At 40.4% G+C, this 13,150-nt stretch overlaps 2 protein-coding genes across 2 annotated transcripts; both read right to left on the bottom strand.

Annotated features, from left to right (window-relative positions):
* Positions 1-6,477: 6,477 nt before the first annotated feature.
* LOC131343966 (tripartite motif-containing protein 75-like) lies at positions 6,478-9,010 on the bottom strand. The gene is made up of 6 exons (XM_058375857.1): positions 8,725-9,010; positions 8,442-8,537; positions 7,838-8,077; positions 7,717-7,742; positions 7,469-7,605; positions 6,478-7,152 (listed from the first exon to the last, which is right to left on the bottom strand). The coding sequence occupies exons 1-6, from the start codon at positions 8,923-8,925 to the stop codon at positions 6,536-6,538; spliced, it is 1,317 nt and encodes a 438-aa protein (XP_058231840.1). The 5' UTR covers positions 8,926-9,010; the 3' UTR covers positions 6,478-6,535.
* An 814-nt stretch (positions 9,011-9,824) lies between these two features.
* LOC131343973 (tripartite motif-containing protein 75-like) lies at positions 9,825-12,427 on the bottom strand. Its single transcript, XM_058375867.1, has 6 exons — positions 12,141-12,427; positions 11,855-11,950; positions 11,254-11,493; positions 11,133-11,158; positions 10,885-11,021; positions 9,825-10,568 (listed from the first exon to the last, which is right to left on the bottom strand). Exons 1-6 carry the CDS (start codon positions 12,339-12,341, stop codon positions 9,952-9,954), a joined length of 1,317 nt encoding a protein of 438 aa, XP_058231850.1. The 5' UTR covers positions 12,342-12,427; the 3' UTR covers positions 9,825-9,951.
* Positions 12,428-13,150: the final 723 nt, after the last annotated feature.

Here is a 13,150-nt window from a genome sequence, read left to right as displayed (position 1 = left end):
CCACCAAAACCTTTCTCGTCTCCAGCAGAATCTCTTGCTTACCCCGAGGACTCTGAATCTCCGAACCTCCTTGATCCACTACATCAGGACTCTTATCAACAAACAAATGCAAGTAAAAGTTACTAATTATTTTAGATCCGCAATTTTAAGCTGAAGCCCCTTTATTAAGGCAAATCCTAATTACCTTGACGATTCTCACACGTGGTAATCAAAACTCGATCTGAAACTTGCCATATTTGATCTCTATCTCTTGGAACTTTCTATCATTCTTTTTGGTTCTGCTTGAAATTTCACAGGTATTGACACACTGATATCTCAAACTACACAGATCAGGCATAACATTATGACCACCTGCCTAATATTGAGTTTGTTCCCAAAATGGCCCTGACCCATTGAGGCACGCATAGACTCCACTGGATCCCTAAAGGTGTGCTGTGGTATCTGGCACCCAAGATGTTAACAGCAAATCCTTTAAGTCCTTTTAATTGTGAGGTGGGATCTCCATGGGTCCCACCTCGCAGACCGGGAACACCCCACAAGAGCTGCAGTTTTGGAGTTGCTCTGATCCAATGGTCTAGCCACCACAATTTAGCTCTTGTCAAACTCGCTCAAATCCTTACGCTTGTCCATTTTTCCTGCTTCTAACACATCAACTTTGAGGACAAAATGTTCACTTGCTGCCTAATATATCCCACCCACTAACAGGTGCCATGATGAGGAGATCATCAGTGTTATTTACTTTACCTGTCAGAGGTTATAATCTTATGCCTGATCGGTGTATGTTAATCTGAATAAGTATAAAAGCAAACATCTGAACTACAAATTAGCATTATAGTAAAGAGTCTAAACAATCTAGCCATGGGGGTCACAGTGACTTCTGTGCCGGTCCCAAGCCCAGATAAATAGAGAGGGTTGCGTCAGGAAGGGCATCCGGCATAAAACATTGCCAAACGTAATCATGCGAATCGTCAGTACTCTGAATTTCATACCGGATCGGTTGAGGCCTGGGTTAACAACGACCGCCATCGGCACCGTTGACCTACAGGGTGCTGGTGGAAATTGAGCTAGTGTTGGTTGAAGAAGTAGAGGAGGGAGGAGAGTGCGTAGACAGAGAGAGAAGAGGAAAGTTAAGAGTGTAGGACTGAGACATAACCTAGACATAACCTAGGCATCTTATCAGTTTTAGCATTGCTTAATAAGCAACAGAGGAGCACATTTAGTTCCAGACACAGAGAGTTAAACTTAGAAATAGAAGTATGGTTTTTCCGAGAAATTGAAGCACATTTAATTTTGACACATCGAAAACATCGAGGTTGGTCGGTACGTGCATACGTGCACATTGTTGTATACATCATGTACCTGAAAGGGTGTTTGATGTCATCAAAGGGAGGATGTTTTAACTAAGGGGGCGTTATGGGGACAAATACGAAAATATAGTAAGTATGTTAATTAAGGAAGGAGGGATTAAAAGTATACATACATTGAGTATAACGTGGAAATTTTTAGAAATATTTAAATTTGGAAGAGGCGGCGACATGGGGCGTCTGAGGTTTAAGAAGAAGGGAATTTTTTGGGGTTTTTTTGAGACCAGCTGCTCTCCTCAGAAATGCATGTGATTGACTGCATGACTGAATAAAGAAACCTGCTTCTTCTCATCTGCTGACTGAGATCTCCTTCATTTCATCTAAGTATTTGATAGTTTATTGACTTTATTTGGTAAGATTATTGAAATAATAGAAATTGGTACAATTAAAGATTCCACCCTGTGATATGTCCACTTGGAGGGGACTCTGAGTTCCGACAAAGGCTCATAGTATAGGAGCAGGATTTAATCTGTTTTATTATGGTGTGGATAGTAAGATATATGGGGTAGGTGTGGTCCTGAAGGAGGAGTTTGTGAGAAATATTCCGGAGGTGAAGAGAGTGTCAGATAGGGTGATGAGTCTGAAGTTAGAGATTGAAGGAGTGATGTTGAATGTTGTTAGTGGTTATGCCCCGCATTTAGGTTGTGAGTTAGAGGAGAAAAAGAGATTCTGGAGTGAATTAGATGAGGTGGTAGAGACTATTCTGGTGATAGGAGCAGATTTTAATGGACATATTGGTGAGGGGAACACAGGTGATGAGGACGTGATGGGCAATTTTGGAGTTAAGGAAAGGAACCTTAAGGGCAGATGGTAGTGGACTTTGGTAAGAGGATAGGCATGGCTGTGGTTAACACTTATTTTCAGAAGAGGGAGGAGCATAGAGTGACTTACAAGAGTGGAGGTAGGAGCAAACAGGTAGACTACATCCTATGTAGAAGAGGCAATCTGTAAGAGATTAGTGACTGTAAAGTGGTAGTGGGAGAGAGTGTAGCCAGATAGCATAGGATGGTAGTGTGTAGGATGACTTTGATGGTCTGTAAGAAGAAATCAAAGATGGAGAAGAAAACCAAGTGGTGGAAGCTGAAAATGGAGGAATGTTGTGAGGAATTTAGACAGAAGTTGAGGCAGGCTCTGGGTGGTCAGGTAGTGCTGCCAGATGACTGGGAAACTACAGCAGAAGTGATCAGGGAGGCAGGAAGAAAGGTGCTGGGTGTGTCATCTGAAAGGAGGAAAGAAGATAAGGAGACTTGGTGGTGGAATGAGGAAGTTCAGGATAATATTCAGAGGAAGAGGTTAGCCAAGAAGAACTAGGACATGGACAGGACTGAAGAGAATAGACAGGAATACAAGGAGTTACAGCGCAGAGTGAAGAGGGAGGTGTCTAAGGCCAAGCAGAAGGCAAATGACGAGTGGTACACTAGGTTAGACACTAGAGTAGGAGAGAAGGACTTGTACAGTTTAGCTACTGTAGGCAGAGGGACTGAGATGGGAAGGATGTGCAGCAAGTTAGAGTTATTAAGGATAGAGATGAAAAGGTGCTCACAAGTGAGGTGTAACATCCCAGCAGGAACGCGAGAATCCAGTGGATTTGCGCAATACTATCATCCGCCAAGGCCATATGATTCGCACATACCAGGATCAGGTTGCGGAGCTACAAGCCGCCCACACGCAGTTGCAACAACAACAACAACAGCAACTCCCAGTCCAGGTACCAACCACTGCTCCTTTTGTTTCCTTGCCTCCTGTTTCTACACCGTACAGTGTAACTCCACAAATGGCGTTACCAGAAAAATTTGATGGCTCAGCTGATTGCTGCCGAGGTTTTGTTCGTCAATGCGCTAACTTCTTTGCACATCAGTCTGAACTGTATCGCAACGACACAAGTTTATTCTATCTCTCCTCACTGGTAGAGCTTTAGACTGGGCATCAGCAGTGTGGGCATCAGCAGTGTGGGACCGCAAGTAAAGACTTCAGCAGATTATTTTGCGGGGCTCACGCCATTGCAATGTGTCCTGGGTTATCAACCACCACTGTTCCCCTGGTCTGGCTCCTCTGTCCCTGCCGTGGACGACTGGTCAAGACGCAGCCAAGAAGTATGGGAGAGGGCTCACGTATGTCTGCAGAGTTCTATCAGGAGACAGAGAACTATGGCGGATTGCCGCCACCGGCAGCAGGTCTAGCTGAAACTCCAGCTCCCGTGTAGGAAGTTGAGCCCACATTTCATCGGCCCATTCACCATCATCCGCCAGGTCAACCCTGTCTCCTACTGTCTGCAGTTACCGCCCACATACCGCATCTCTCCCACCTTTCATGTCTCCCTTCTCAAGCCTGCCTTTAATCTTCCATCAAGCACCCCCACGCATGACGAGCCTCCACCCCCGCTTGACATAGACGGGGCCCCGGCATATAGAGTGCGGGCCCTTAAGAACTCTCGTTGCCTCCGTAACCGCCTGCAGTATCTGGTCACTAATCCCTCCCTAATGGAGGAATTCCACTCTGCAGACCCAGACCGCTCTGCCCCCTGCCCTTGGGGTAGTCCTCGGCGTAAAACACCTGGAGGTGTTCTTAGAGGGGGGTCTCTGTAACATCCCAGCACGACTGCGAGCCTTCCCTGGAATACTAATTAGTCATGTGACATGCTACCTGTTTCACATGGACATAAATACCCCACGATCGCATTGTTTGATGTGAAGTATCGTCCCCATGTGACATACCGAGTGTTCTGATTATTCTTGCCTCCTGTAGTGTATGATTATTGCCTGTTTACCTGTTTCTGATCCTTCCTAGCCTCTGATACTGATTTTCGTGTATGACCCTGCTTGCTGTTCTGACTTCCGGTTTCGTTTTGCGCTTTCGGTTTTGTTATCCTTGCTGTAATGTTCTCCCGGTTTTGACTCGCGCTTTGTTTTTTGACCACGATTTCTGCCTGTGTGTTACTTGAATAAATCCGAGAATGGATTCTACTCCTGCTGCCTCTGGCAGGAGAGTGTACAGAGAACATGGAAGGGGTACTTTGAAGAGCTGATGAATGAGGAAAATGAGAGGGGAAAAAGAGAAGAAGGGGTGAACTCTGTAACAGAAAGTAGATAAGATTCGAAAGGATGAAGTCAGGAAGGTTTTGAAGAGGATGAATAGTGGAAAGGCAATTGGTCCTGATGACATCCCAGTGGAGGTCTGGAAGTGTCTAGGAGAGGCAGCAGTGGAATTTTTAACTAGTTTGTTTAACATGGTTCTAGAGAGTGAGAAGATGCCTGGGGAATGGAGAAGAAGTGTATTAGTGCCGATCTTTAAGAATTAGGGTGATGTGCAGAGTTGCAGCAACTATAGGGGGATAAAATTGATGAGCCATACAATGAAGCTTAGGGAAAGAGTAGTGGAAGCTAGGTTAAGGAAGGTAGTGGAAATTTGTGAGCAGCAGTATGGCTTCATGCCCAGAAAGAGCAAAACAGATGCAAATTTTGCTCTGAGAATTTTGATGGTGAAGTATCGGGATGGTCAGAGAGAGTTGCACTGTGTGTTTGTAGACTTGGAGAAAGCATATGACAGGGTCCCAAGAGAAGAGCTGTGGTACTGTATGAGGAAGTCAGGAGTAGCAGAGAAGTATGTCAGAGTGGTGCAGGACCTGTATGAGAGGAGCAGGACAGTGGTGAGGTGTGCTGTAGGGCAGACAGAGGAGTTCAAAGTGGAGGTGGGACTGTATCAGGGATCGACTCTGAGCCCCTTCCTGTTTGCTATGGTGATGGACCAGTTGTCAGAGGAGGTCAGACAGGAGTCTCCTTGGACAATGATGTTTGCAGATGACATTGTGATCTGTAGTGAGAGCAGGGAGCAGGTGGAGGAAAATCTGGAGAGGTGGAGGTTTGCTTTGGAGAGAAGAGGAATGAAAGTCAGTTGTAGTAAGACTGAGTACATGTGTGTGAATGGCAGGGAGGGAAGTGGAACAGTAAGATTACAGGGTGAAGAGGTGAAGAAGGTACAGGAGTTTAAGTACTTGGGGTCAACAGTCCAGAGTAATGGAGAGTGTGGGAAAGAGGTAAAGAAGCAGGTAGGTTGGAATGGGTGGAGAAAGGTGTCAGGAGTTCTGTGTGATAGAAAAATATCAGCGAGAATCAAGGGGAAGGTGTACAAGACAGTGGTGAGACCGGCCATGCTGTATGGTATAGAGACAGTGTCACTGAGGAAGAGAAGAGTCAGAGCTGGAGGTAGCAGAGCTGAAGATGTTGAGGTTCTCTTTGGGAGTGACACGGTTGGACAGGATTAGGAACGAGTACATCAGAGGGACAGCTTTTAAATAACAAAATAGTTCAATGATTGTAAGTTATTAGAGCCTGGAGCTGTGACTCAACACCCAGATCATCACCATTTCACCACCATGCTTGACAGTGAGGTGTTTGTGGTGATATCCATCTTTCGATTTTTAAATTTTTCTATTCTTAGTATATTTTTTGTCATTTTATTCCCTTTTTATTCTTTTCTAATTATTTGTAATGATTATATTATCAATGTAATTAATTAGGCATGTGGTAAGTTAGTGGGTAAGGTGCTAGTCTACTGATCGTAAGGTTCCGCCAATCTGCCACTGCTGGGTTCTTGAGCATGGCCCTTAACGTCCAGTTGCTCAGTGAGATAAAAATGTAAGTTGCTCTGGATAAGGGCGTCTGCCAGAAGTGTAAATTATCATGATGCAGACTGCATTGCACTACATGTCATACTGTTTATGTAATTACATTTAATTTGTTCTAAAAATGCAAGGCCCTGCTTGATTAAAGATAACCACCCATACCCTGGTTATCTAACCCTGCAGGTTATGTAATAGTTGACACTCACTTGTGAGACACTTTTAGGGATAAGATGGAAAATCTCTAAAAAAAAAACACACACCAATAAAACAAGAAAATGAGCCACAATTTGTTGTCATTTTTCAAAATTTTATTAACACATCTACATTTTAACATCGATCTATACAAATATACATAAATATATATGTATATATATAGATATATATTAAAAACAAAATAAATTTCACTTCTTGAATTATTTATTGCACAGTTACAGCTTAGCTATGGTGTGTAACATACCTTCATTAACCCTATCTTCACAACACTGTAAATAAATGCATTTTTTATAGACTTAAAATAAATAGATGCTACCCCACTTTAAAAAAAAAAATCCTAATTTGAGCTCTGAGAAGATACCTCCATGGCCTCCTCGTTCAGAGACTCTGAGGTCATGGAGTTGGCACTGCTGATGTATTCTACGTCATTTTTGTCAATCAGGTTGCATATCTTCAGTCGTGCGATACTGTCTTTCTGTGCACGCATGCGGAACATGGGAAACACGGCATGGCTAAATTTGGCAATAAATGAGTGCAGAATGCTACCTGTATTGACATTGTAGAACTTCAGTCGCCCTTTATCGCAATCCAGAAAGACGCCGAGGGTTTCGATGTTGCTTTCTTTGACTCTGCTAAAGTCGTTGTTGTGCAGCACTGAGAGCTCGCCACCATCGCACTCCAGAATCCACATATTCTTTTCCTGGCCTGCAGATAGAGTTTGGATGCCATTAACCCGGCTGTTTTCCACTAATCCGACGGCCCAGCTCTCACAGCCTCCTACTGCCACCTCCCAGTAATGCAAGCCTCTTTTGAAGCTCTGAGATGCCCTTGTGCTGTTCCATGGAGACTGAAGGCTCAGACCACCCACAGGGCTCAATGACATCTCTGTCTTGTCTTCTGAGATCTGAACATTTCCTTGAGCTTTGTTCTCGTCCAATGTGATGGTCTCTGAGACTGTCAGGTTAAAAAAAAGAAAAGAAAACCTATTAGACCTAACTCATATGAATAAGTAGCTCAGTAGATAAACATGTCACTGTTGGGCTTTTAAGTAAGACCTTTATCTGTCTCTGCTCCAGAAGTATCATAGCCTGTAACAAGCTGTGTCGTAATGCATATGTAACAAATAAAGGCTTCTTCTTCTTCTACCCCTGATTACACCACAATCCTCATTATTTCCCTAATGTACCCCCTATACCCTTGTTACACCCTAACTACCATTTATCCTTTATATTATTTCTATCATACTTCAAAAATATTCAAAGACACTTACATTCCCATGGGCGTGGCAGAAGCTCTTTGTTTTTCTCCACGATTTTCCTAATGGAATTTTCCAGAGCTTTCAGTCTTGTGTCATCGATTTTCAGCTTCTTGTCCACAGAGGTATAAAACTCGTTCATCGTGTGCATGCTGCAAGAGACCAACAATTTCTTTCAATCTCAGACTCTAAGGTTCTGGGCTAGCTCAGTTTCCTGAGCTGAATGAATAAATAGGAGGTTAATAAGTGTGTGTGGGACTCACCTGGTCTCTAGTGCGTTAATCTCCCCCTGCAGAGAAAGCAAGTAAAGATCAGTGATTAATACTGTGCTGAAATGTTGCTCTTATGGTAGATCCAAACGTATTGAACTAACTGAATGTTTACCAGCAGGCTGGCTGGGTTCTCGCTGTCTTGTCTTGTGTTGAGCTCCTTTATTTCATTGACTATGGCTGCGGACTTGCTCTGGTAGTTCTGTGCATCCTCGTACAGTTGCTGGAGTTGTCGCTTCATTGCTTCTTTCTGTGCGTTCAGAATGAAAAAGGCCTGCTGCCGATTCTGCTCGATTAAAGTCATCAGAGTACTGTATTCCTTCTGAAGCAGCTCCTGGGTCTGGCTACACAACTCCTGTACATCACAAAGTGCTCTTAATAGTGGACTTCATGGGTATATTTGATATATTTATTGTCCAATAATAAATTATCTTTATCCAATAAATGCTACAATGTTTTTTTCTTAATGAACTGGATAGGTGTATTATATAATAATAATAATAATAATGATAAATGTATTATTATTATTATTATTATTATAAATTGACAACAACAACAAAACAACAACAATAATAATAAATATTATTGTTATTATTATAAATAATATTATTATTAATAATATTAATATTAATATTATAATAAATAATATTAATAATAATACTAACAACAACAATAACAACAATAATTATTATTATTTATTTGTGTCTGTTAATTCTCACCTCCAGCTCGTGCTCTGCTGCTTCAATCCTTGGTGCAAAGTCACCAAACTTCCTTTCTCTGGTTATCAGCTTCCCGCTGAAGTCATTCAATTTTTTCTATGACGGTAAATTCATATTATTAATCATAAACATAAATATTCATTAACCTGAGTGTGACCTGAGTGTAAAAAGCTATTCATCTCTGATTGATCAGATTAATATTAATGCACAGAGATTATAAATAGGGTTAACAACAAGCTAAAATCTAAATAACAACAACAACAACAACATCAACAACTCTTACCACTTGATCGTGAACAGCGTCCTTTAGGTCCTTCAGGCGGTGGTCCCGGTGTGCGCCGTTAATAACGCAGCGGCTGCTGAGCGGCTGATCGCACGTGACGCAGTAAAGTACCGCCGAACCGGCGATCACCGGACAGCAGGATGTACTAGAGGCACCACGAGACCTCGGCACGTTCGGGTGTTTATTGAAAAATAAGCGCATTGTGGCTGTATCAGAGCTGCAGTCTGTGTGTCTGTGTGTGTGAGCTGTGTGTTTGTGTGCTCCCTGTCTCTGTGTGTGAGCGATCTGTGTGTTTGTGTGTGAAGTTTTATCACCCTCTGAGTTGCGGGGGCATAGAAGCCACGCCTGCTATGAACCCTCCCTCTTCATGCATGTTTATAATTATGCGTGAACACTAACACTAACAACAGCAACAACAACAACAACAATAATAATAACAACAATATTAAAACATTATATATATATATATATATATACTTTAATAAATTATATAAAAGTATATAAATACATGATTACATATTAAAATATAAGTTTTTGTTTAAAGTTCTTTTTAGTTTTTCACAGCTTTTTTACATTATTGCCGACATTATGCTACGGATGCATTAGATAGAAAATATGTTAAGAAAAAACAAGCAAGCAGACAAACAAACAATAAACTAATAATACTTCTTGTTGGCAGATAGTAATATCTCATTAAAGGCAGGTTTATTTGAAGAGCCCGCAAGGAACATATACTCTAACATTGCACTACATGTCATACTGTTTATGTAATTACATTTAATTTGTTCTAAAAATGCAAGGCCCTGCTTGATTAAAGATAACCACCCATACCCTGGTTATCTAACCCTGCAGGTTATGTAATAGTTGACACTCACTTGTGAGACACTTTTAGGGATAAGATGGAAAATCTCTAAAAAAAAAACACACACCAATAAAACAAGAAAATGAGCCACAATTTGTTGTCATTTTTCAAAATTTTATTAACACATCTATATTTTAACATCGATCTATACAAATATACATAAATATATATGTATATATATAGATATATATTAAAAACAAAATAAATTTCACTTCTTGAATTATTTATTGCACAGTTACAGCTTAGCTATGGTGTGTAACATACCTTCATTAACCCTATCTTCACAACACTGTAAATAAATGCATTTTTTATAGACAGTACTTAAAATAAATAGATGCTACCCCACTTTAAAAAAAAAAAAAATCCTAATTTGAGCTCTGAGAAGATACCTCCATGGCCTCCTCGTTCAGAGACTCTGAGGTCATGGAGTTGGCACTGCTGATGTATTCTACGTCATTTTTGTCAATCAGGTTGCATATCTTCAGTCGTGCGATACTGTCTTTCTGTGCACGCATGCGGAACATGGGAAACACGGCATGGCTAAATTTGGCAATAAATGAGTGCAGAATGCTACCTGTATTGACATTGTAGAACTTCAGTCGCCCTTTATCGCAATCCAGAAAGACGCCGAGGGTTTCGATGTTGCTTTCTTTGACTCTGCTAAAGTCGTTGTTGTGCAGCACTGAGAGCTCGCCACCATCGCACTCCAGAATCCACATATTCTTTTCCTGGCCTGCAGATAGAGTTTGGATGCCATTAACCCGGCTGTTTTCCACTAATCCGACGGCCCAGCTCTCACAGCCTCCTACTGCCACCTCCCAGTAATGCAAGCCTCTTTTGAAGCTCTGAGATGCCCTTGTGCTGTTCCATGGAGACTGAAGGCTCAGACCACCCACAGGGCTCAATGACATCTCTGTCTTGTCTTCTGAGATCTGAACATTTCCTTGAGCTTTGTTCTCATCCAATGTGATGGTCTCTGAGACTGTCAGGTTAAAAAAAAGAAAAGAAAACCTATTAGACCTAACTCATATGAATAAGTAGCTCAGTAGATAAACATGTCACTGTTGGGCTTTTAAGTAAGACCTTTATCTGTCTCTGCTCCAGAAGTATCATAGCCTGTAACAAGCTGTGTCGTAATGCATATGTAACAAATAAAGGCTTCTTCTTCTTCTACCCCTGATTACACCACAATCCTCATTATTTCCCTAATGTACCCCCTATACCCTTGTTACACCCTAACTACCTTTTATCCTTTATATTATTTCTATCATACTTCAAAAATATTCAAAGACACTTACATTCCCATGGGCGTGGCAGAAGCTCTTTGTTTTTCTCCACGATTTTCCTAATGGAATTTTCCAGAGCTTTCAGTCTTGTGTCATCGATTTTCAGCTTCTTGTCCACAGAGGTATAAAACTCGTTCATCGTGTGCATGCTGCAAGAGACCAACAATTTCTTTCAATCTCAGACTCTAAGGTTCTGGGCTAGCTCAGTTTCCTGAGCTGAATGAATAAATAGGAGGTTAATAAGTGTGTGTGGGACTCACCTGGTCTCTAGTGCGTTAATCTCCCCCTGCAGAGAAAGCAAGTAAAGATCAGTGATTAATACTGTGCTGAAATGTTGCTCTTATGGTAGATCCAAACGTATTGAACTAACTGAATGTTTACCAGCAGGCTGGCTGGGTTCTCGCTGTCTTGTCTTGTGTTGAGCTCCTTTATTTCATTGACTATGGCTGCGGACTTGCTCTGGTAGTTCTGTGCATCCTCGTACAGTTGCTGGAGTTGTCGCTTCATTGCTTCTTTCTGTGCGTTCAGAATGAAAAAGGCCTGCTGCCGATTCTGCTCGATTAAAGTCATCAGAGTACTGTATTCCTTCTGAAGCAGCTCCTGGGTCTGGCTACACAACTCCTGTACATCACAAAGTGCTCTTAATAGTGGACTTCATGGGTATATTTGATATATTTATTGTCCAATAATAAATTATCTTTATCCAATAAATGCTACAATGTTTTTTTCTTAATGAACTGGATAGGTGTATTATATAATAATAATAATAATGATAAATGTATTATTATTATTATTATTATTATAAATTGACAACAACAACAAAACAACAACAATAATAATAAATATTATTGTTATTATTATAAATAATATTATTATTAATAATATTAATATTAATATTATAATAAATAATATTAATAATAATACTAACAACAACAATAACAACAATAATTATTATTATTTATTTGTGTCTGTTAATTCTCACCTCCAGCTCGTGCTCTGCTGCTTCAATCCTCGGTGCAAAGTCACCAAACTTCCTTTCTCTGGTTATCAGCTTCCCGCTGAAGTCATTCAATTTTTTCTATGACGGTAAATTCATATTATTAATCATAAACATAAATATTCATTAACCTGAGTGTGACCTGAGTGTAAAAAGCTATTCATCTCTGATTGATCAGATTAATATTAATGCACAGAGATTATAAATAGGGTTAACAACAAGCTAAAATCTAAATAACAACAACAACAACAACAACATCAACAACTCTTACCACTTGATCGTGAACAGCGTCCTTTAGGTCCTTCAGGCGGTGGTCCCGGTGTGCGCCGTTAATAACGCAGCGGCTGCTGAGCGGCTGATCGCACGTGACGCAGTAAAGTACCGCCGAACCGGCGATCACCGGACAGCAGGATGTACTAGAGGCACCACGAGACCTCGGCACGTTCGGGTGTTTATTGAAAAATAAGCGCATTGTGGCTGTATCAGAGCTGCAGTCTGTGTGTCTGTGTGTGTGAGCTGTGTGTTTGTGTGCTCCCTGTCTCTGTGTGTGAGCGATCTGTGTGTTTGTGTGTGAAGTTTTATCACCCTCTGAGTTGCGGGGGCATAGAAGCCACGCCTGCTATGAACCCTCCCTCTTCATGCATGTTTATAATTATGCGTGAACACTAACACTAACAACAGCAACAACAACAACAACAATAATAATAACAACAATATTAAAACATTATATATATATATATATATATACTTTAATAAATTATATAAAAGTATATAAATACATGATTACATATTAAAATATAAGTTTTTGTTTAAAGTTCTTTTTAGTTTTTCACAGCTTTTTTACATTATTGCCGACATTATGCTACGGATGCATTAGATAGAAAATATGTTAAGAAAAAACAAGCAAGCAGACAAACAAACAATAAACTAATAATACTTCTTGTTGGCAGATAGTAATATCTCATTAAAGGCAGGTTTATTTGAAGAGCCCGCAAGGAACATATACTCTAACAGACATTTAATTGCAAAAGATATTACTAATGGAGCTGAGAGATCATTAATCGTCATAGAAGCTGTTAGTTGAAAAGAAAAAAAATTGCCTATGAACATTTACATTCTACTTTATTAAGCATGCCAAAAAGTTATTCGAAAAATAATGAAATAATTATATCCTTTTTGAGCAACACTCAAATAATACATTTATTTTTATTTATTATTTATTTAATTTATTTATTATTTATTTTATTTTATTTATTTTTATTTTATTTATTAATTTAGTAC

This window comes from Hemibagrus wyckioides, linkage group LG23, assembly GCF_019097595.1.
Source record: "Hemibagrus wyckioides isolate EC202008001 linkage group LG23, SWU_Hwy_1.0, whole genome shotgun sequence".
Classification (NCBI taxonomy): domain Eukaryota; kingdom Metazoa; phylum Chordata; class Actinopteri; order Siluriformes; family Bagridae; genus Hemibagrus; species Hemibagrus wyckioides.
Note: the sequence above shows the minus strand (reverse complement) of the source record. Positions and strands in the feature narration are given on the sequence as shown.